General features: G+C 43.0%; 1 protein-coding gene across 1 annotated transcript in view; it reads right to left on the reverse strand.

The window, feature by feature from the left end:
* Window positions 1-498: 498 nt before the first annotated feature.
* The window catches only part of LOC309557836 (uncharacterized protein), a 102,312-nt gene continuing 77,558 nt past the window's right edge, over window positions 499-25,252 (reverse strand). Inside the window, exons 8-13 of the mRNA XM_082260615.1 lie at window positions 22,582-22,760; window positions 6,321-6,478; window positions 4,985-5,027; window positions 4,054-4,240; window positions 3,251-3,386; window positions 499-1,348 (exon numbers count right to left, since the gene is read on the reverse strand). Coding sequence (XP_082116741.1) covers window positions 1,249-1,348; window positions 3,251-3,386; window positions 4,054-4,240; window positions 4,985-5,027; window positions 6,321-6,478; window positions 22,582-22,760 — 803 coding nt within the window. The 3' untranslated portion in view covers window positions 499-1,248. The remainder of the gene's footprint in view (window positions 1,349-3,250; window positions 3,387-4,053; window positions 4,241-4,984; window positions 5,028-6,320; window positions 6,479-22,581; window positions 22,761-25,252) is intronic.

Raw genomic sequence — 25,252 nt, forward strand, 5'->3', positions numbered from 1 at the left:
TACTTTATTAAGTCGCCTATTTAAGAACAACCACTTTTTTATGCACTAGAAAGCACTTTATGTTTGCATACAGTGCACAATTGGATTACATTTTTTGCCTTTATTGTATATGTACACGTTCATGCACTATTAGCACTTTTAAAATATAGATATACTTATGGTACAGGCAATAGGGTAGCGCAGCTTACATACTAAGTTCCTGCTGTCATGGTTTACACATGCCATTTAGATGCAGCAACCCAGTTTTTTCTTTTTTTTCTTTTTCTTGTAATTACATTTTTTTGGTTTTGACACTTGAATGAATATTTAAATTTTGGATATAAATGATACTCACACTAGAGTTGCTAATACATTGAAGGGAGTATGCACTGGGATTGTACAGAAAACCAAAAATAAGGAAAGAAATTTGTGCCTGTATCAACCCGTTAAACATTTTATACCAAACAAACATTATATATATTTATTAGTGGTATTTTTGTGCGCATGGTTCAGATTTTCCTTTCAAAAATAATTTTGCTAATCACAATTTGCATACAGACTTGCTATATTACATAGCTACAACATAATATTACAGAAACTCCAGTCCTATACATATGCAGAAAAAATAAAAATACATATGCAGAGAAATAGAAACAATAGCATGTAGCCACTGTGTGAGTGGCAGAGGGGCAGACATAGAGCATGGCTCCCACTAACTCGCAATTCCCATAAAGCAAGGCATGTATTGGCAATTAAAAATATTGGGCGTCTGGGCTAAACCATCAAGTAAGATATAAAATAGCAGCTTTCTCTGTCCCAAAAACAGAAATAAAATCAATAATATGTTATATGCAATATGCTATTAACTAGATGTCTTATTTAACTTAGAATTCTCTTTTGAATAAAAATAATTAAACATCTCTGTGACTTAGTGTATGCAATTTACTAAAACACGCTTGAACAGAAAAGTCTTATGTTTTATTTGGACTAAAGGTCACTTTACAGAGATGCTTTGAGACATACAAACTTTGGTCTATGATGCATAGGAGAATTCTTCCTCTAGTCCTGAATTCCTTTGGTTCCTCTTGTGGATACACCTCATCATACCAGTGTGATGACTGCAGTTGCATGTATGTTCCTCCCGAGCTATTAATGATGTAAGGTTGTTGGTACAGAAATAATTCACATTCAGGATGTTTTTCTGTGATGAAGCTTTAGAGTTGCTGTAATTTCTAAGAACCTGTTACCATACATAGCAACTTAGATCGATCACATCCTGGTCTCCTCTAGAGGCCTGCTCATAAAATCCTGGATAGCTTGATGAAGGGGTAGCCATTTGTTTATTGATGTCTTCAGAGCTGTGATCCATCTGTTGAAATAATACATGTCAATTTTCAATTCCAACAACTGTGTTATTTAAAGTTTAGCTGTATATATTATAAAAAAATAATCTGGCAATGTTGTCAGTGTCACATGGGTGACCTCCGTTCTGTCTCAGCAGGGCATCCCGGTTTGATATCCTGCTGTGTTGGATCAGAACGGAAATTAATATTACATTGTGACATGCATGAGTGTTCCAAATTTTCCTCCATCTCGTGATGGAGGACAAAAAGACTCTTGAAATTCCTATGCAAAAAGAGAGGGTTGGGACTTTAAATGAGAGTCATGAAGGGCCAACAGGGAAGGTAAAATACATTTATTGGTACATATCAAATGAATGACAAACATGATAAATAAATATTTATTGCACAAATAATAACAAGCTGGTAAGACATCTCCTAATTCATGAACTTGACAGACAACAGAACTGATTCCAGAAAATCATACAATATTTCGATATGTTCACATCATGTAAGGTTCAGATTCCAAGTAATTGAGTATTTGGGTGTGTAATAAGCATCATAGCCTCAACGCGTTTCGTGGACGCACATTGCCACTTCATCAGGAGTAGATGTTTATAAAAAAATCTAGAAAAAATATATGAATAAGGAAAAAGACCATGTTGATGAATGCCAATTTTGAATGAGGGGAAGAGAGGGGGAACAGGGGAAAGAGACCCCCATTGCTCCCCAACACTTACATGACAGCTCTGAATAGATGGCACTGAAGCTGTATAGGCTCTGAATGTCCCCCACGGGAGCTGAGGGCGCACTGGCAGGCGGATAGAAGGAACACGTCGCCAATGTGGTGAGTATGGGCTGGGACATGTGAGGTGACAGACCATGAGTAAATGAACGTATACAATATCTGTAGAAAAGGGATATAATATATATATATATATATATATATATATATATATATATATATATATATGAGTAAATTTGTAAAAATATGAATCATTGTATACAAATTGGAGTATCATGGTACTCCTAAGCGGAGTGTGATAAAAGATGAAGAGTGGGTGGGGGTGGGAGACATTCAGAGCCTATACAGCTTCAGTGCATTCATCAACTTGGTCTTTTTCCTTATTCATATATTTTTTCTAGATTTTTTTCTAAACATCTACTCCTGATGAAGTGGCAATGTGCGTCCACGAAACGCGTTGAGGCTATGATGTTTATTACTCACCCAAATACTCAATTACTTGGAATCTGAACCTTACATGATGTGAACATATCGAAATATTGTATAATTTTCTGGAATCAGTTCTGTTGTCTGTCAAGTTCATGAATTAGGAGATGTCTTACCAGCTTGTTATTATTTGTGCAATACATATTTATTTATCATGTTTGTCATTCATTTGATATGAACCAATATATGTATTTTACCTTCCCTGTCGGCCCTTCATGACTCTCATTTAAAGTCCCAACCCTCTCTTTTTTGCATATTGATTAGGGATGGAGGGGCACGCAAATCCCACCGTGCTCCTCATATAAAGTCCCAACCCCCCTCTTGTTGAAATTCCTATGGGTAGCTAGGTGTTGAAAGAAATGTAAACAAATGTGTCCATCTATATTTGCCCACATGCTGCCAGGTCAGTAAAAGCAGACTTGGACACAATCTTATTGCGTTTTCTTATGAAACGGACCCATATGTGGGCAAATAAAGGGACACACATGCCTGCTTATTTCTGGCCACCCACAGCGATACTTTGCAGTCCATTTTTGATTTGTCAAGCAAAGACTGCCAGAATGCCCATGTGAAGAGAGCTAAGAAAAAACTGTTACACACAGGCCTCAGATGCCGGCATCCAGTGCATTGGCAGTGTTTAGCCGGACTTCTTTGGATATGAAATCTGCTCAGCTCTACACATAACGGAAACAATCCCTACCGCTTGTTTTCAGCTGCACTTCCTGCACTCAGGTAGAAAGTTTTAAATTCTTCAGATGGGGGTCTGAGCTCAATTATGCAACGTCTTGAGTTGTGTGTCTGTTCAAAAACAGTGTATCCTTGTAGGTAGATGCCACCTGAAATTAGCAAAAGAGCTCATTAGTTTAGATGAATAACAGCTAGAAAATGCCATGCTTCTCCTACAGTGATAGAGTCTAACACTAGTTCAGATGGGTCAAATCTGAACTAGTAAGGCTAACATCTGGTTTTGTGCTGATCAGGATTGTCTTGAAACACAGTCATAAGGCATTATGGATGATTTACTAAAGAAGTTGAGTATCTTGACACAATAAATGGTTTGAGTTTTCACTTCAAATATCAATCATCATCCTGTATACTTAACATAAATGTGTGGATATTCTCAACTCCTTTTTTTAAATCAGCTTGACTGCGTCAACCTGAACTTCCAGAGAACATTCAAAAACTTTCAACCATCTTCTGAAAAAACACTTTTAAGGACAATCTTGAACAAGACCTAAAGCAAGTATAGCAATAAGCAATTCTCTTCTTTCTCTGACCTTCTGTATGCTTCTTTTAGTTTGTGACTCAAAAATGTTGAAATCAGACACAGAGAGACAACTAGCCTTTTTGGAGAAAGGTGAGCCATTGGAGCCTTCACATATCCGTCACGACAGGTGTAATTCACCTTTTCATGGTCTGCTAAATTGGTTCAAACTTCTGGAACCCAAGAATAACTTTTTTTTTCTTCCTAAATATTTAATCATTGAGGAATTTAAAACTCACCAAGAGAACTGTTTGAACGGATACTTGCATAGAAGTACAAGCAGCCATCTTTTAATATGCAGTAGTGCTGGACCCACACATCCTTATTTCTGTCCAACTGGTGAAGGAGACCCAAGCATTCTGGGTTTTTGATTGCTAATGGAGGAAGACTGATATTGTGCATGGTCACATCCACCCACACATGGTTCTATATGGAAACAAAAAGTGTTGTGAATTTGCATTATTTGATGCAAAGTGCACATTAATATTGTAATTAAAGGACACAGTACTTTTAGTTAAATTACTTCCCCACTGTGCCCAAACCAAAAAAAATATATACAGTATATTTTGGCTATAGCTGGTCTAATGAGGAAAGAGAGAAATACTGCAATAATAACTGCTATAATCTGCACACTACACTTTCTCTTTAAAGTCTTATGTCCTGTATATCATCAAGTGGAACTTTAACTCATTGGCTCACAAACTCCCAATTCTTCTACAGATCTCTCCATAGCATTTGGCTGTAGAAGAACATGACTTTAATAATGATCTATTGCTGGGGATGGGCAGAGGGAGCCACAGCAAGCAGCTCCAGCTTTCTTGCTTTCTATGTTGTGTTATGTACAGACACAAAACAAAGAACAGAGCAGATTATTCTTAATTACCAAATGGGTATGCGCCCTTATATAATTAAAAGCAGAATCTGCTCAGTTCCTCAGTTTACAAAAGTGGTGCAGGCTTTATGCCTGCACCACTCCTTGGCAATACCTTCCAATATGCAAGACTGGAACACTACCAAAATGAACAAATGCTCTACAACTCAAGAGGATTTAGGAGGATAAAGGTCTGGGGCTCAAGTGGGTATTAAACAATGTATTGTTATACGACTCTACTCAGTAACAGTCCTGTAAATAAACTAAAAACAATTGAAAAATACTACAAACCCTTTTACCTGGTTTAGAGGATGAATGGCTTTATCCATTGCCTCCAGCCACCTAAAATACAGGATAAATACCTGAGTACAGGAAAACATTTATTTCAGAAAATACATGTACATATCTCATACCAAAGTTTAGTGTTTAAATAATCTATGGAGGACACCTTTAATTATGTGTAATATTTATGTCCTGTGTTTAAAAGTATTATACATTTTTCTAAAGACATAAGGGCTGCACATAATCTTATATATATATATATATATATATATATATATATATATATATATATATATATATATATATATATATATAATTTGCTGTTGTACTGGAGCAGTAAAAGTAATGATACTGTAGGAACTCTGAGGGCCTGTTCACATGAAGCTGGTGTCACATGCTTTGGTCCACTGCAGTGCCATTTGTTGTCAATGACACTCCAATGCACCTCCAAAATGCAAGTGTGTTACAACGCACTTCAGAGCCATGCAACACACAGGCAAATAGACTGTGCACTTTGCAATTGCAGTTCCTCCAGAACTTAGTAAATGAGGAATTTCGCTGCTGGCTCCCGCAATCCAATCATGTGTAAGCAAAAATGCTGTTTTTTTTTTTTTTTGTTTTTATTTTACTTTCCTTTCACATGTTTGGATATTCTTTGTAAAGTATGTCTTTACCTCATTTACTAATCTCTGGAGAAACTGCACTTGTAGAGTGCACATTCTGTTTTCCTTTAGTAAATCTACCCCACAGTGTCCTGTGCATTACACTGTGACACAATGCAAACAGCACCTATTTTGTCATGCACTGAAGAGTGTTGCAGACATTTTATGTTGAACGGCTGCTAAACACAGCCCACTGTAACATACATGAAATCACAAAACACATATGATTCATTGCACTGTGCTGTGAATAGGCCCTAAGTAGTTTATACACCAACAGATGTGTGTACAAATACATACATATTAGATTAGTAATAGTTTTTTTTATTATTTTGATTTCATTTAGTAATTTTAGGTGCTATATATCATCTGTTGTGATGTTTAGTATAAAAATGTAGAAATGTAACATAAAATCCACCCCACTGCATCTTTAGGATAAGGACACTATTCTGGCCTTGAACAAACCATGCAGAACTAAGATGGATTAGCCTGGATCTGTGGTCTGCACGTATGTGAGGAAACTGAAGAACGGGGGCTGGATTATGGGATATGTAAAACCGCAATTAGTGTTTAAGTCATGTTGCATATCATAGAATGTACCACTTTGTGAAAATGGTAATATTCAGTGAATGAATAGAAATCAGGCATTGTTACTTGACTTTCATCATTGCTGCTCACCAAGGCAACACATTACCTTTTCATCTCTTGGTTAGATGTTGCACAGAAGTAGAATATGCGGCTTCCAGACTGTGGTACACATCTAAATACGAATGGTTTCCCCAGTGTTGTATCCACACCAATTTCAGAGCCTTCCAGTTTTGTCACCTCTAGTGGCCGACACTTTCCTTCATCCTGCAAAGAGAACCCAGATAAATATGAAGCTTGTAGAAAAACCATCAATTCTATTCTAAATTGCTTACTTTTTTTTGTGCATACAGGTGACACCAATATGATATGATAGATGATTATGATAGACAGATTATATAGATGGATAGATAGATAAACCATAAGGAAACGTTTTCAAATGTTGCTGTTTTCACTGGGAATATTGATAAGGCCTGCCATGTTTTGCGACCTAGATAAGGGGGTTATTTCCTCAGCTGGCTCCGGCATTATCTAAGAGAGTGTATGTATCTGAGAGTATGTTGTTTGAGATATGTTGGGATGCCTGAACTCAGTATAAATTCAATAACCACAACAGCGAGGCCCAAAACTGCACAGTTCATGGCCGTTGAGTGGTGCTTTAAAAACATGTCATGTAAAACAGGTCATGTAGCGCCAGTCTACAGCGCTGACATAAGAGGAGCGGCTGCATGAAACTGGCGTTCAGTTTTCACTGTCTTTGCTGCCATTCCTCCTCGAGCAGACAGAGGGACAAGCACAGCTGTGAAGATGAGACTGTTATTACAGTGCTTTGTGTAGCCTGTTTAAGCCTTCCCACCACAAACCCAAATAGAATGAGGACTGCTTGGATGTCTGTGAATGTTGGGAGGAATTGAGAATTGTGGGAGAGATAGTTCTATACAGTACAAGCCTACTTTGTGGACTGGGTGAAGGAAATAAATGTTCCAGGTTCACTGGAGCTCTGTGGGTAGATAAAAAGAAAGATTTGTTCCTGGGCTCAGTGGGATGTAATGGATATATTCTGAGAGGCAAATGGATCTCAGGCTGCTTACCACCATATATAGGTCAGAGAGGTGTAGCAGCAGGCATTTCCTGGTACCGGAGAACACTGCTGACACTGACTGAGAACACTGTCTGAATAAGGGGAGATTGCAGCTGTGGATGCTGATTTTGTTGTGTAGCCACCCTGTATGTTAGTGAGTGTTTAAATGTATCTTTCCTGGGTAAGGTTCCTAACCTTGGACAATTGCTAGCTGCTGATTTGTTTTCTCCCTTATATTTCAGAGTTACTGGGGCACCCTACTGTCACCACTAGGTGTCACTTACACCTAGGGCTATTGGTATAGGGCTCAGCAAGTCTTTTGCTATTCAGCCTTTATGTCTGTTCTGGCTACCACTAGTAGACTTCCTACAGTGGTGCATGCTGGGGGAGGTTAAAAAAAGCTCCGGGAGTGGCTTGGTGAGCTCTTTCTCCCACAGGCCTTAGCCTGGGGAGGACGTGTTCAGAGTTTGTGCTTTGTAGGCCTGAGCCCTATGGGCCCAACACAGGTTTAGCTGAGCAGCCCTGCATTGCCAAGGAGGGTATGTATTGGTAGAAGAGAGCCTGATGGATGAAGCTCAGAGAATCCTGGCCCTGTCATGAGGTAATGGAATCTGTAAGGCTGGTTGCAACTGGAGACTTAAACCTAACCCTCTCTCCCCTTGTGAGCCGTAGCAATAAAACTTCAAAAATCCTAAAGTGACTGGCGCCCTTCCTTGTCATGTAAAGCTTTCTGACCATGGATCCACCACGAGGTAATGCTAGCCTTCTCCTTGCTAGAGGTTAGTCCTCTCCCTCTCCAAATGGAGTAGGTGTGCTACAGGTGTGCTGCTAATGGGTAATGGAAAAAGATCAGCTATCAGCTGCCATTACACAGGAGTCACAGGAGAGGTCACTAACCAATCCCACTGTGCCCTGATAAAGAGAAACAGTGCTGCTTTTACCAGTGTTTGGAGGAACTTTATCCTGACTGCTCCAACATCATATTTGGGCCCCAACATGCTGGCCAGTATGGAACCATGTTTAATATAGATCGACGGACTATTATTGTGGTACCAGCCCCTAGTATAGGGTTTAGGGGCTACTCTTTGTTCCACTTGTTTGTTACCAACTGCATATTTCGTTTTCCATTGTTTTACATATTTGTTGTGCAATTTTGCTTTTTCTATTTTTTTACAGTGTTGGGGTGCTGTGTAAATTTGCAATACTTATTTCCTCTTCAGCCCAGGTGTGTCGCAGTGCTACTTTTAGAGTTGTGGGAACTGAGAACAGGGGACCTAAGAAAACAGTTCCTTCAGGGGTAAGGGCTAAAAACAATTGCTTTGTTGGACTTGTAACAGCTTGTCATATAAACAAGTGTGACCTGAATAGTTTTTTTTGCCAGGGCTGCTTCCTGTCTAGCACTGGTGACCTAGGCATGTTGTTTCTGTACTTGCAGAGGATTCTGACACCCTTTATTAAAGGAAGTTATCATTAACCTTAGCACAAACAATAGTAAGATTGTACCGATGCAAATGAGTAAAAAACTCATAACCCTTCCACAAATTGTTACTGACATTTTTATTCCATCTAATTTAGAGCTTCTTTACCCCACAGTTGCTTCTCTTTTGTGCATTCACAGATTTTCTGTGTGTTTTCTGTAAAGACATTTAAAAATGAATATTTATTTATGGGACCTGCATGTTTTTTGGCTAATCACTTGCTACAGTCAGTATGTTTCTTAATATTTGTACTCAGTGGCGGCTGGTGCTCAAAATTTGGGGGGGGGGGCGCAAACAGAAAAATGTAATAGGCATTGCTTTGTGGCAAAAAACGCTGTAAAAAATTGTGTGACTTTGAGGTTGCAAAAGTGTGAAAGGGGCCTTCAGTAATTAACCACTTGCCTTCTGTGCACTTAAACACCCTTCCCATCCAGGCCAATTTTCAGCTTTCAGCGCTCTCACACTTTGAATGACAATTGCGCGGTCATGCTACACTGTACCCATATGAAATTTTTATCATTTTTTTCACACAAACAGAGCTTTCTTTTGGTGGTATTTAATCATCTCTGGGTTTTTTATTTTTTACAAAAAAAAAGAAAAAAGACAGAAAATTTTGAAAAAAAAAAAAAGTTTTTCTTATTTTCTGCGAGTAAATTTTGAAAATAAATTTTTCTCCCTCACTGATGTGCGCTGATGAGGCGGCACTGATGGGCACTGATAGGCTGCACTTATGGGCACTGATAGGCTGCACTTATGGGCACTGATGAGGTGGCACTTATGGGCACTGATGAGGTGGCACTTATGGGCACTGATGAGGAGGTACTAATATGTCGCACTGATGAGCACTGATAGGTGGCATTGATAGGCGGCACTGATAGGCGGCACTGATAGGCGGTACTGATAGGCGGCACTGCTGGGCACTGAGAGGTGGCACTGCTGGGTACTGAGAGGTGGCACTGCTGGGCACTGAGAGGTGGCACTGACGGGCGGCACTGATGGGCACTGATAGGCGGCACTGATGGACACTGATAGGTGGCACTGATGGACACTGACGGGTGGCACTGATGAGCACTGATGGGCGGAACTGATGAGCACTGATGGGCAGCACCATCAGTGCCCACACTCAGTGCCCATAGTGCTGCCAGTCAGTGCTCATCAGTGCCTAGATGAGCAGGCACTAATGGGCACTGACTGGCAGCACTATGGGCACTAATGGCGGGCACTGTGGGCACTGATGGGGGGGCAATGTGTGTGGTTTTTTTACCTTCAGTAATCAGGGCACTGGTGATCAGTGCCCTGATTACATGTCTCTGTGTCCCCAGCGGCTGTCGGCTCCCCCTCCTTCCTCACACTGCAGTGTCTGTGTGAGGAAGGAGCGCCGGCGATGAGAGATGATCTCATATGTTTACATATGAGATCATCTCTCATTGGACGGCTTGATCACGTGGTGAATGGCCGCTGTGATTGGCCATTCACCACGATCTGTGATTCATTCACCACGATCTGTGATCTGGGACACAGATTCTCCCCGATGCACGCTCGCAGGAGCGCGCGGGGGGGCGTGTCACTGGAGGCTGTTTAAAAACGGCCTCCCGAAAATTCGAGTCTGCGCTGCAGCCGTATATAGGCTGTAGCGCGGATGGGAGGGGGTTAAGGTATAGTGTGCCCCCTTTCAATGCAGAGAGACCAGCGTGCCCCCTTTCAATGCAGAGAGACCAGCGTGCCCCCTTTCAATGCAGAGAAACCAGCGTGCCCCCTTTCAATGCAGTGTCCAGCGTACATGCCCCCTTCAATGCAGTGACCAGCGTACATGCCCCCTTCAATGCAGTGACCAGCGTACATGCCCCCTTCAATGCAGAGACCAGCGTACATGCCCCCTTCAATGCATAGACCAGCGTACATGCCCCCTTCAATGCAGAGACCAGCATACATGCCCCCTTCAATGCAGGGACCAGCGTACATGCCCCCTTCAATGCAGAGACCAGCGTGCATGCCCCCTTCAATGCAGAGACCAGCGTACATGCCCCCTTCAATGCAGTGACCAGCATACATGTCCCCTTCAATGCAGTGACCAGCGCACATGCCCCCTTCAATGCAGTGACCAGCGCACATGCCCCCTTCAATGCAGTGACCAAGGTACATGCCCCCTTCAATGCAGTGACCAGCGTACATGCCCCCTTCAATGCAGTGACCAGCGTACATGCCCCCTTCAATGCAGTGACCAGCGTACATGCCCGCTTCAATGCAGTGACCAGCGTACATGCCCCCTTTTCAATGCAGTGACCAGCGTACATGCCCACTTCAATGCAGTGACCAGCGTACATGCCCCCTTCAATGCAGTGACCAGTGTACATGCCCCCTTTTCAATGCAGGGACCAGCGTACATGCCCCCTTCAATGCAGTGACCAGCGCGCATGCCCCCTTCAATGCAGTGACCAGCGCGCATGCCCTCTTCAATGCAGTGACCAGCGTACATGCCCCCTTCAATGCAGTGACCAGCGTACATGCCCCCTTCAATGCAGTGACCAGCGTACATGCCCCCTTCAATGCAGTGACCAGCGTACATGCCCCCTTCAATGCAGTGACCAGCGTACATGACCCCTTCAATGCAGTGACCAGCGTACATGCCCCCTTCAATGCAGTGACCAGCGTACATGCCCCCTTCAATGCAGTGACCAGCGTACATGCCCCCTTTTCAATGCAGTGACCAGCGTGCATGCCCCCTTCAATGCAGTGACCAGCGTGCATGCCCCCTTCAATGCAGTGACCAGCGCACACGCCCCCTTCAATGTAGTAACCAGCGTACATGCCCCCTTCAATGCAGTGACCAGCATACATGCCCCTTCAATGCAGTGACCAGCATACATGCCCTCTTTTCAATGCAGTTACCAGCGTGCGTGCCCCCTTCAATGCAGTGACCAGCATACTTGCCCCCTTCAATGCAGTGACCAGCGTACATGCCCCCTTCAATGCAGTGACCAGCGTACATGCCCCCTTCAATGCAGTGACCAGTGTACGTGCCCCCTTCAATGCAGTGACCAGCGTGCGTGCCCCCTTCAATGCAGTGTGGCCCAGAGACCAGTGCACTTACCGGGATCAGCAGCAGCGGCGGCGGCGCGGCTTCTTCTTAGTCCCCCGCTGCGTCTCCTTGAGTCCTCCCGCTCCCGCCTCCTCCTCAGCCAATGGCATGGGGTTTGCCTTGCAGGCCAATCAGGAATCAGGTATTAGACTCGCTCCCTGATTGGCCAGGAGTAGGATCCGTGTGACAATAGCAAATTTTCATTCGCTTTTGCCACACAATGGGTGGAGTCGGGGCGCACTGCTCTGCGCCCCGGGACCACCCATTACATCACCCTATTAGAGCCTCTGGCTCTAATCAGGTGATGCAAAAAAAAAAAAGCCCCATTGAACTCCATGCGTCCGGCGCCCCTGCATGCAGATTAGGGGGCCAGATGCATGGATAGGGGGGGCGGCGCCCCTGCGCCCCCAACACACCCGCCGCCACTGTTTGTACTCCTGTGTGCATTTCATTTATCCAGTTATGTCATGGGAAAATTGATCTCGCTCAAAGGGAATGTTAAGTCTATTAAATATTTTTTATTACTATATATAAATGCTGGATGGCTAAGCTTGCGTATTGCTTACTCCAAGTCTATAAGTTGACTAACTCAGTGAAATCATTGGTAAACATTGTTAAAGCGGACGTATACCCAATATGTTTCTAGCACCCTCCTAGATAGGTGCTAGGCAAGAAGAATAGTTTGCTCTGCCTGCTTAACAGGGGAGCAGCAGATAAAACATAGTCTGCTCTCTCTGCTTATCAGGGGAGCCTGATCGATAGTTCGGCCTGCTCATTGTGCTCAGTGTGTATTCATCTGGTCTGAGGGAGTGTCCCCACTGTATCCAATAGGGGGGGCTGTTGGACAGTGGAGGAAACCTGGCCAATGATACACAGGCTTTTGTAACTGTCCCAGTGGGTTGGTACACAGAGAGGTGCATCATGGGATAGGGTATAAAATCCGAGAGCACATGAGGCAGGGGGTCTTTGGGCAGGAAGCCAAGTCCCAGAAGTAGAGTACGGCTGTTTCTCCTTCTGCAGCTGGGAAAGGTGGTCACAGGCAGTCGGTCTGGTGACTCTGAAAGTGTTGCTGAATGCAGAGGTCCAGTGGATGCTGACAATTGGAGTTTGGAGGCAAAGGGGACTCTGGAAAAACAGTGTCCATGAGTACAGAGGAACTTGCCCAGGGGTCTGTCAGGAAGGGGACCACTCCAGAAGCTAGGGTCAGGCCTTAGCACACTGGTGTTGAGAGGAAAGGGGGTTCCAGTTACAGAACCCTGAAGAGAATCACTAAAACAGGAACCTTTAAAACTATCTTCCCTTCATTGGCAAGGTGAAGCAGCGACCTTGTCGCACACTACAGCTAGTTGTCCTCAAGATTGTGCATAGTTCTTAGATGGAGTATCCCACTCATCCCTTCTCCTATCCCAGTTCTCAATAAAAACAAAAAAACCAACATCCCCTGGATTTATTATTGACTGAGCCAAGGACTTTCATGGCTGTTTGTCTGCTATCAGTTGCTAAGGGTAACCCAGGGGAATCCAGAAAGCGTAATTCTCAGCAATGGTCTAGGGGGCAGTGCTACATGTTTTTTTTTACTAATTTTAGGGAAATTTAATTTTATGCCCCCACTGGGGCAATCCAACCTTTCCACTTGCCATGGTGAGCATAGCCAGCAGGACAGAAAACGAGGAGCTATCCAAAATGTTAAAGTTGTCTCTAGAACAGGAGGTAAGTGAAACCAACAGATGGGGGTACCTGTTCCAGTGGCAACTGTCCAAGAGAAAGAAATCTCCACAACAACACTAAATTAAAAGAGGTTTACCTTTCCTCTACTTTATTCATTCAAAATTCAAAAAAAACAGTTTTGACTATACAAACACTCACTTAAGCTGGGTACACATCCACTGAATGTCGGGGAGACATTTTCTGTTTAAAAAAAAAAAAACAGCCGTCATTCGGCCTGTGTGTATGTCGGTCTGTCCAGCAGAAGCCGGCAATGCATGCTGGAAAACCAGCAGCCGATCGACTCCTGATCAGCACTCTCAGCCAATGGCAGAGAGCAGATATTGGAGTTTTCTGGCGGGGGGGGGGGGCCATCTCCTTGTCAGAACACAATCGCTCAGTAGGGGAGATCGCTATACTATCTTTGCATAGTTAGTATAGCGGTTTCAACTGGAGCTGACAGTTTTTTTTCGTTTAACCCGCTGGGTTGAATGGAAAAAAACTAATAGTGTGTACCAGGCTTTGGCTGAGTCATTGTAGTAGGCAATCTATCTAATTTTTAGTGGCATATCTTTCTATTTTTAATACAATAACAAAAGTATAGGGAAGAAAGCATGCAAAAGTGTAAAGCTTGAATTAACCTAACTCAGCAAAATGGATTAAAAATGTAATTCAGAATTTCAAAATCAAACGAAAACATGCTTTTTAAAAAGTGTAACCCTTTAGGTAGGCTAAATATCTTGTCTCTAGAACTTTGGACATTACTGAATATGGATATTTGCAAACCTATTATATTTGTATTTAACCGTAACCTCTAAATAGCAGACAATAGGAAGGGACAAAACAAATGCATATTTGTGAATATCATCAGCAAATCCTCTCAATTTACGAGCTCTGTTATCCCTATAATGTCTTACTATGATGCAGCTTTACTACAGGTTTGCATTCATAAAATGTTCCAAATTACTGAAGATTACTTCCTGAAGAAATTGTTTTGTTTTGAAACTAGGAGTATTTAATTTGAGCACGTGCTGCTGTAGCCGTCCTGCTGCTGTAGAGATTAGGACTTGTTTCAGTAATGGCTGTTGTTTGAAAACGAAGGCATGTGGCTTGTACACAACCAGCGGTTTAAATATAAGCCTATTGCTTCACTAAGCTGTTTACATAAAAAGCTAAGGCTTATGCCCCAGAACTTGAAAACAAGAGCAGGACTAGATATTATACATTTACATTAGAAAAAAAAAAGATTAATGGTTTGTGCATCCAGCTGTTTTAAAAGTTGACAATAAATTGAACCCGTGCTTTGCCTAGAACAGGTTCTCTTTAAAGCTGGCCACTGCTGCAGGTCATACTTATGTTCCTTAATTCTTCAAGCTCCAAATTGAGCAGAAGGGATCATTATTCTGTTGTTTTAGCTTTGTTAATGGAGCCTTGTGTCTGATTTTTTATAAATCAATTGAATAAATATTTCTGTTTCTAAAAAGATGTGACAGTATAAGCCTTAAAAGTTATGGTGATTTGGGGCTAACAGAAGCAAAAAGCCCCTCAATGTAAGCAGTGCCTAGCACAGTAAAACCTTAGAACAGAAAAATTCATATTTTTCCATCACATATTCCAAAAGTAGGAGCATTATTTTTCATTGGGGACAGCAGGCAGAGCCATGCAAACCATTTCTTTATGTCCCATCAGCCAGATGCACATTCAGAACCACTGGTGTCGTGCAAATATAACCTAATGTTATAGAACCATTTATTCCAAACTACATACAGCTGTTTCAGGGCAAATTCACACATAATGCGGTGACAGGAGTTTTACTGCATTGTAAAATGCCTGTCACAGCAAGGACACACAGGAAACAATTGTGAGTAAGGCTTGAGACCGAATGAGACACTATAACCATACATGTTGTGGTGAGAAAGGACCAAAGAAATTAAAAAGCCGTCCAACCGAATAAATGTGTAACTGTCAGGAGAGTGTAAATGCTCCTGTTCTTTGACAGCTGTTGGTCTCATTCCAGCATCTTGGTTTTGGCTATGGTGCATTACTGTCTGTCTGTCCACCTGCAAGGTGATTGATGTGGCCAGTCTCTGGGTGGAGACCAAACCTGATTTAAGCCAGCCAAACGTGATTTAAGCCAGCCAAACCTGCAGTCTCATTCTTGTGATAGCGCTGGTTATATGTCCTCAAGCTGCCTGTTTGTCTGTCCTGCTCTGCTGTTTGGGTTCCCTTGTTAATGACCTCTGATCAGATATCGGATTACTCTCTGAATTTTGCCTGCCTTTTGACTACTTTTTGACCCTGACTATTTTGAACCTTGCCTGCCTTATACCTGGACTGTCATTTAAACCACTGTGTGGTGGACAGGCATTACATCATTGTGTATAAATCCTGGGGGCAACCGAGTACCTGTAGGCCTGCTTGCCTAATGGGAAAGGGAGCTGCTATAGGTGAAGAACACAGAAGCTAGCTATTGTAGCTATAGTGTCTGACCACCTGCATAAGGGGTAAGCATGACAGTAACACAGTAAAGCCTTCTTAAGGCCCGTACACAGAAAAAGAAAATCGGAAAGTAACATTTAGTGAGATTAACGATCGGCCGTTTATCTGATTGTTAGTTTTTGTGCTTTTGACAGCCGATTTTGACTTTTTGGACGACAAAACTTGAAGGTGCAGGCTATAAAATTGTTATCGTAAGTGAACACAGCGTCCAATTTTCGTTGAATTAGTACAGTTTTCATCCGAAAAAAAAAATCGCAAGAGCAAGACTACGCATGCTCTGAAACAAAAGAATACATTACAAAACAATTCAACACATTACATTACTTCTGAAGTTGTATTCTGTCGTGCAAAATTTTCGTACTTTCGACATGATACTAGCATGCAACAAAAAACGAACGATTATTCATCCGATAATCTCATTGTGTGTACCAGGCTTGAGAATAGAATGTATTCAAGCAGGGGCGTAACTACAGGGGTTGCAGGGGTTGCAATCGCTACCGGGCCCCATGCTCCAGGGGGCCCGGTAGCAAACCAGTGGGTGAACTTAAAGGATCGCAAAGGTCACACTTGCGACCGGGCCCTGGCTTTGCACCACTGTGGGGAGGCCCCAAGATTGCAGGAAGGGGGCCCACTGCAGAACTTGTGAAAGGATCCTGCTGCGGGACCGTAATAAAAGGCCATGCAACGAGTGTAAAGAGCCCCAGGATTAGTGGGAAGAGCCCTGGGCTTGAAGGGAAGGGCCCCGGCCAGGGGTCTGGGGGGCCCTTCATGGTTTCTTGCATCAGGGCCCTGAAGGTTCTAGTTACGCCTCTGTATTCAAGTGTCTTATTTCATCTGATATCCCAAAGAAAATAGCAATATTGCTAATTTCATTGCAAGATGTACATAAACTTCTTTCCACCAATTCTTGTCCAATTAAATATTTTACATGAATGCATTCAGTGCTGGCCTGTTATATAAAGAAGTGCAAAAATTACAGATGACTTACAGTGAGTGTTGTTACTAGGCACAAGCAAATTGATTAGCACTCAAGTCAGAACTCACAATGAACATAGCCACAAAATAGTAATGTGCTCCACCAGTGTGCTCAATTTTTCTGCAAGCTGAAAAAGTGGTTTGAAGAACCACTTAATTATTCAAATATTTTTTCTATTCACTTCCGAAATAGGAAGCCCTTGGGTGACTAAATACACCAGAAAATTGAATACATTCCTAGTGGAGAGAATAGCGGGGGTTGGCTATATTAATATCAAAAGGATTTCCCATTATTCATTCATGATTAGTAGTTGTAGAGAACAACCAGTCAGATATCTCTAAGATATTCACACTGCCTTTAAAATCATATCTCATTTGCTAGTAATAATACATTGGGGTTTATTTACTAAAACTGGAGAGTGCAAAATCAGATGCAGCTCTGCATGATAGCCAATCAGCTTCTAACTTCAACTTGTTCAATTATGCTTTGATTAAAAAAACTGGAAGCTGATTGGTTTCTATACAGAGGTGCACCAGATTTGCGCTTTCCAGTTTTAGTAAATCAACCTCATTATCTTGTGGTACACATACAAGTGGCACATAAAATGACAACTTTTATATTCTTTTGAAGCCCTCCTTGCACTCCCCTCTCTAACTAACTGCTGGTATGAAAAAATAAATGAAACCTTTCCAAATGCCAATTTTACTTAACGTGGAACTTTAAGTCCTGATGGATCACGTCATGCTGACCCCTTTTGCAGCTATAGCTATGTAAAACCTTACTTGGAAAAGAAAAAAACTTGACACTATAGCACTAGGAACCTCCAACGAAGCTGGACACAGTATTTTTAAAATATAATGACCACTGTGCAACCAGGACTGGATGATTTAAGTGTTGCAGCCCTCTTAAGATCAGGGAATCTTGTAACTGTGCAAACAGCAAAAAGCAAAAGGGAGAAAATGCCTAGTGCATTATCTACAGAACTTTATTAAAGGGTAAGAGATATAAATTATACTCACAAACCCAGTAAGAGTGATAGCGTATCATAAAATCCAGAGACCAGAAGCCAGCCCTCAAACCCCATAGGTCGAAATGGATGATGCTACTAGCTGACTGGCTTCGGGGACAAACCCCCTTCCGTACAGCAAAACCTTTTTTTTGTTTTGCTCTGAGGAAGGGGGTTTGTTCCCCGAAAACGCATCATCTGATAACATCAACCATTTCGACCTATGGCGTTCGAGGGGTGGCTTCTGGTTTCTGGATTTATGATATGCTATCACTCCTATTGGGTTTGTGAGTATAATTTGTATCTTCTACAATTTATTAAAGTGCTATAGATAATGCACTAGGTTTTTGCACCCTTTTGTTTTCTATTGTTTGCATAAAAAAAAAAATGTCTGCTCTGTTTAAAATCCAGTAAGGCAATGTCTCAACGCGTACAAAAAAGGAATTCTGTGAATGTGATGGAAACAAGGTTGCCTCCAGAACATTCACAGGGCAAGGGTGATCAGATATAGGCGCCAAAAAGGACACTAGTGGTGACTGAGTAGTGGTGAAAATTAAACAATAAGTTTATTAAGGCACTTATGCCTGGTGAATGAACAAAGAACAGGACTGGACACAAATACAATTTAAAACATTAAAATCATGTACATACAATCGATTGCATCACCACAGACCTGAATACAAAAATTGTTTCAATATTGGAGTGGTTCAAATAGGGACCAGGGATAATGTATCCAACCGGGAAGTGAGGATATATATGATCTACAGGGTAGCTGACATCAGTCACAGGTATGCCTGTGTAGCGGAAAAAGGGTCGTTAGAAAACACCCATAGCTCAAGCCTGTAGAAAGATAAAGGGTTCCAGTTACTCAAAATCCGGTGTCAGATGGAGAATTTAAGGATAATGATGTAAATGTGGCTATTGTGAAGATAGTCCAAAATAGATAAAATAGGCTCCAAAAGACAGTATAAGCCCTGAAAAAAAGAAGAACCAGACAAAGTGCAGGTATAATTTCCTCCTTGAAGATGTCATGGGCACTGTGTATGGAGTTAAGTCCATTCAGGGATTGCTCATCATGACCGAATGGAGGTGGGGGAAGAGAGCAGGAAGGTCCTCCGTGCTCAACGTGCTCTGCACAAACTCAGTTGTCCTTTATTCTGGACACTGTGCTGATAATCAGTGAGTCACTAGAGGCAGATTTGGTGACAGCCTAAAGATTTACTGCTGCTGATGGGGGAGGAAGCAACAGGAATAACACGGACTGTGCTGAGGAAGGACAGATTAGGGAGAGAGAAAAGAAAAGCAGGAAAGGTGACAGGGCAAACTCTGCTGCCAGGGAGACACAAAGGAGTTAAACTTAAAAGGATAGTGCTATATCTTATCCTAATGATATTCCCTCCTTTCTCTCGCAGCAGCGCTATGATCTTTAGCACTGTGATGCTTCTGTCAGCCTTTCTCTCTAGCTGAGCCAAGACATACAATCAAATGTTAATCACGTGTTAATTACAGAACGTGACATATAGTTTTTGAGATTAAGGAGAGAGGGAGAGTTTTCAGTACAGATGTGACTGCTCTGGGCTTCAACAAAATGGCGGCCTTCAGCAAGAAGAAACAGGAGCAACGCTGGAGGCAATTTACAGTACACACTAATTTTGGTAGCATAATTAATAATGTGGAATGTATGTTCCTTTGTTAAAGAACATTAATTGTTAATAAACTGTTATGGATAAAGTTCTGCTTTAACTGAAGCCATGGTCACATAATGATACGTCTCTTTTCTTCTATTTTCCTCCTAGGGTCCTTATTCAGGTGTCCACATCATTGCCTGCTTGATGTGGACGCATCCTATTGGTGGAGGCTGCAGTTCCAGTTGCTGGGTCCTCTCTCATAGACTCCAGAGGCAGAAGAACTCAAAGAGGGTCGAGGAAACGGGTGCCTAAAAAGCCAACAAGCAGGGAAAAATGTCTGGTCCCCAGGGCAGGAATTATCTTTGCTCATAAAGGAAATTGTGCCTTGAAATCATTATACTGCAGAATGGATTAGGAAGAGGTATTTCGATTCAAGACCGGGGAGTAAGTTCATTAATGCACAATGCACTATTTATATATATATATTTTTTCCTGGAGACGGACTTCAACAAAAACAGTGTGCCAAGATGTTTGGTACAACAATTACTACAATGCAACATGATGCTCAATTACTACAATAGAACATGATGTTTTGTTTGGAGGAATATTATGTGCAGTTAACATTATGACTTCCAAGTAACACATGCCACCATGTGGACATGCTCTGCAATGAATAACCCCACAGTTTTTTTAAAAAAAGAGTACACATTCAAAAATAGAAGAATGTATCATAAGCAGATGTGTTTACTTTACATCAAATTGTTCAGCAATGTCAGAGTAGGTTGCTAAAAAAAATACTGTTTTAGGCAACACATCAAATGGTTTGGATCGAGTTATTTATTTAAAAAAGTTCAGTAACTTCTCCAGTAACTTCTCTGAACTTCAATGATTTCAAGCAAAATGAAAGCTTGAAAACTAGTGTAGCACCCTCCTAGTCAGGTGCTAGATAGAATATACAGTTTGGCATTTCCTGCTTAACAGGAAAGCAGCAGGAAAACTATAATTGCTTCATCTGCTAATCAGAGGAGCAGCTTGATCTTTAGTTAGGTCTGCTCAGTGTGCTCAGTGTGTATTCATCTGGTCTGAGGGAGTGTCCCCACTGTGTCAAATAGGGAGGCCTGTTGGACGGTGGGGGAAACCTGGCCAATGATACACAGGCTTTTGTAACTGTCCCAGTGGGTTTGCACTTGGAGAGTTGTGTCATGGGATTGTAAATAAAAGCTGAGAGGCAGAGTGTCTTTTGGCTGGAGCATCAGTTCCAGGAGGTGGTGACAGCTGTCTCTCCTTCTGTCAGTGTGAAGGGGGGGGTCCAGGCAGTGGGCCTAGGGACCGGCGGTTGAGCTGGGCTGCAGGGGATCATGAGAGTGCTGACCGAGTGGAGCTGCTGGGCAGAGATCTTCAGGAAAAACAGTGTCGTGAGTACTCAAGATCTGCCCAGGGGTCTGCCTAGGAGAGGGGACCACTCCAGAAGGTCAAGGGGGATCCAGGAGCCAGCTAACCAGGAGTGTACAGTAAAGGGGGTGCTAGTTTTCAAGCCCTGAAGAATAGGGAGTAAAAGGGGGTGCCAGGAAGGGCTCTGAAGTGTTCAGCAATACAGTTTATGTCAGGCTACAGCTTGCCTCAGGAGACAGATTACCTCAGGAAGCTTAGCATCCTATTTCACATTCAAAAGGCAAAGTAAAGTTAGCGGCCTAGCCATGACCAGCTCAAGTCAGCGTTAACCGCAGCTTTGGCCAGCGTTAACCAGTGTCAAACAGTGATTTTCAGAGTCTCTGCCAAATTGTGCATAGTTCAGTTGCAGGAGTATCCCACTCATCCCTTCTCCCATCCAAGTTCCTAAATAAATTAAAAAAACAAAGATACTAGACTGGTTTTTGTCTCAGTGCTCACACATGGAGAAATGGGTTTAAAGGTACTTTTTCTTGTTAGTGGTGACCCGGGGGGGGGGGGGGGGTCACATCCAGCAAAATGGCTGGGAATTGTGTTACACTAGGATTGTACAAGTTTGATGTTGGTCTAAAGGCTAATGCTAAGAGGTAGAGTTGCCATCATTCTACCACAGTAATTTTGAGGCGCACAGCTGGATTATCATATACAAACAACACCAAGCAGCACACCGTAACATAATAAGCTCCTGCTCTAATGAGCTTTGGGTTTGTGGCAATGATTTAGTTTGACAGCATTTAGGCCCGATTCACACTAGATGCAGTGCGAATTCACTGAAAATTTGCACTGCATCAAAATCACAAATTGTTCATGCAAACTGATTGCGAAGTGTATGTTAAGTTAACGACACCCCGCAATCAGTGTGAACAGCCATGCAATCTGATTCTGGTGCAAACAAAAAAAGGGTCCTGCACGAGTTTGGTCCGAATGTGATGCAAATTCAGCCATACAGTCTGTATGGCTGAATTCACATCCCACAGACATCGCATGTGATCTTCACAGCAATGCAGTGCGAATCACATGCGATGTCTGCCATTGCACTAGAGTAAACCGGCCCTTACAGACACATCTGAGATCATTCTGAATAAATTAAAAGTTGCATTTTACCTTCACCTGACCCCCTTTCTGACCTGCTTCAAGCAAGGTTTGCATTCCCATTGACTTGTATGGGAATGCAAAACCAATATGTTGTAAACTAAAGCTCGTCTTTCTGACCTGCAAGGGTTCGACAAAGGGCCACCAGAGTCAACCTACTATAATCATAATAAAGGTATAGAACAAACTTATTGGTTCTTATTGCTTAAGTTAAGCTTGACGTGTGTTTATTATTTTAACACACCCACACTGGAATTTTAATGTTGGGTGTAACTTTGATTTGATCATAATATAGTTACAAATACTACTGCAATAAAAGCTTTATTAACATTACAGCTGTATCATCAGAAATATGAATTTACACATTTGCTAATTTACCTTTTTTTGCTTGTAGTAGTGAAGAGTCCCATCATGTTTGAGCACAAACCATCTTTTCCTCCATCCTTTTAGTAATCCTGAATGTGTACGCTTATGAAGATAGCCACGACATGTCGGCCGTGGGGTATTGGGGAAGCGGCTGATGTCTGATCCAACAACCAGAGTCAACACATCTGGACCTGAAGTATAATAATTAGTAAAAATGCTTTACATCAGTTTTTTTCCTGTTTGGCACTATAATGATCTCTTCATTACATATTACTACACCTTTATAATAGTAGAATGTAGAGCACATGTGTCAAACACAAGACCTGGGGTACAAATTTGGCCTGCCAGGCCATTTCATGTGGCCCTCACACCTCTCCTGCAGCTGTAGCACCCCTCTCGTCTCCACTCCTCCCCGTCTCAACAGTTGGCAGCAGAGAGGAGGACTAAACTCCTCCTACAGATCCTGTGCCTGTCTATGCAGCCACAGCATCCCCTCATCTCTGCTTTCCCTGGTCTTAGCATTTAGCAGATTCTGGCAACTGATAACAGCCCTCCCCTGGTCCTCCTCAAGGCCATGCGCTTACTGCTTCCCAGCTCTGCCCTCAGCACAAGGTAAGGGGGGATGCACTGTGATTTAAGGGAGGGTGGGGGACTCTTGACTTCTGATGGTAAGGGGGCTCTTGACATCTAATGTAAGGAGGGTGGGTGCTCTGGACATCTGCTTATAATTATTATGAGAATAATACAATTCTATGCCAGTTAAAAAGGATTGTCTCACACCGCTGGTATCATCCACATTAAACATAATTGGAGACTGCTCAGGCAGTACACTGAGGCAGTACCATTTTCTGTCTGAGCAGTCTCCAATAAAGTTTAAATGATACCAGCAGAGTGCGACCCTCCATTTCAGACTCGCATCATCTGCTACAGTGTAAGTGGGCTCCATGTTGGTCCACACCTGCCCCTTCAAAGCTTAAGTCTTAAGTTAACCAGTCCTTTGAGGGCAACCATAATGCTGCTGTGGCCCCCAATTAAATTGAGTTTGACACCCCTGATGTAGAGCATATTGTGTGTTGATGACTTTGAGGCTTAGTTCAGCTGAACGCCTAAATATCGGTAACATTTTAAAGGTTTTCTAAAATGTAGTTTTAATAAAATGTTTAAAAATATATTTTATTTGAAAGATTCAAATAAAATGAAAGGTTAGAAGAACTTAGCTTTTGTAGTTTCAAACACAGTCACCCAGGCACATTGGCATACACCATTTTCAAGAGAACATCCTGATGTTTGCTGTTCTATTGCATGTTAGCATGTTGCAGGATGGTTCTTATTTACCTGATGTAGAAAAGCAAGCTGTCATGCACATAGAGTATGTGGGTTAACGCAGGGCCGGACTGGCCTACCGGGATACCGGGAAATTTCCCGGTAGGCTGCCGACCCTGGGGCCGCTTTGAGATGTGGCTGCACTCAGCCACAACACAGGAAAATAGCGGCCCGCTGGGTCAGAAGCGGCATATGATGACATGACGTCATATCCGGCGGCTGCGCGGCGACAGTTCTACTGACTGGCTGCAAGTGCACAGCATGGCGGTGGCATCTATTCCCTCCTAACACAGACACTGGCATCGCTGAGCTGCCCTGGGGGGGAAGTCAGCATTGTATTGGGGGAGGGGGATCAGCATTGTATTGGAGGGAGGAGGGATGAGCATTGTATTAGGGCCCCTAATACAATGCTGCTTCCCCCCCAATACAATGCTAATCTCCTCTCCCCCAATACAATTCTGATCTCCCCCCTCCCCCTAATATAATGCTTTCCCCCGGCTCCCTCCCTCTAATACAATGCTGACCCCCCTCCCCCTAATTAAAAAAAAAAGGGGGGGATCAGCATCGTATTAGTGGGAGGGGGCCAGGGGGGAACAGCATTGTATGAGGGGGTCAGCATTGTATTAGGGGAAGGGGCCGGGGGGGATCAGCATTGTATTAGGGAGAGGGGGCCGGGGGGCAGCATTTTATTAGGGAGTGGGGAGGGATCAGCATTCTTTTGGGGGGGATTGTATTGGGGGTCAGCATTGTATTGGGGGTCAGCATTGTATTAGGGGGAGGGGGCCGGGGGGATTAGCATTGTATTAGGGGGAGGGGGCCGGGGGACATTATTAGGTATTACTGATCCCCCCCCAAATACAATGTCGATCCCCCCTACCCCTAATACAATGCTGACCCCCCTGCCCCTAATACAATGCTGTCCCCCCCGGACCCCTCCCCCTAATACAATGTTGACCCCCCTCCCCCTAATTTAAAAAGAGGGGGGATCATCATTGTTTTAGGGGGAGGGGGCCGGGGGTAACAGCATTGTATTAGGGGGAGGGAGAGGGGGCCGGGGTGATCAGCATTGTATTAGAGGGAGGGGGGAGATCAGCATTGTATTAGGGGGCCAGGGGGGGGGCGATTAGCAGTGTATTAGGGGGTGGGAAGGGGTCAGCAGTGTATTAGGGGGTCAGCAGTGTATTGGGAGGGGGGGTCAGCAGTGTATTAGGGAAAGGGGGTTAGCAGTGTAATACGGGAAGGGGGAAGGTCAGCAGTGTATTAGAGAGGTCAGCAGTGTATTAGGGGGAGGGGGTCAGCAGTGTATTAGAAGGGGGAGGAGGTCAGCAGTGTTAATACTGCTAATTTGTAGTGTATTGGG

This window comes from Pelophylax lessonae (assembly GCF_965119305.1).
Source record: "Pelophylax lessonae genome assembly, chromosome: 1".
In the NCBI taxonomy this organism is placed as follows: domain Eukaryota; kingdom Metazoa; phylum Chordata; class Amphibia; order Anura; family Ranidae; genus Pelophylax; species Pelophylax lessonae.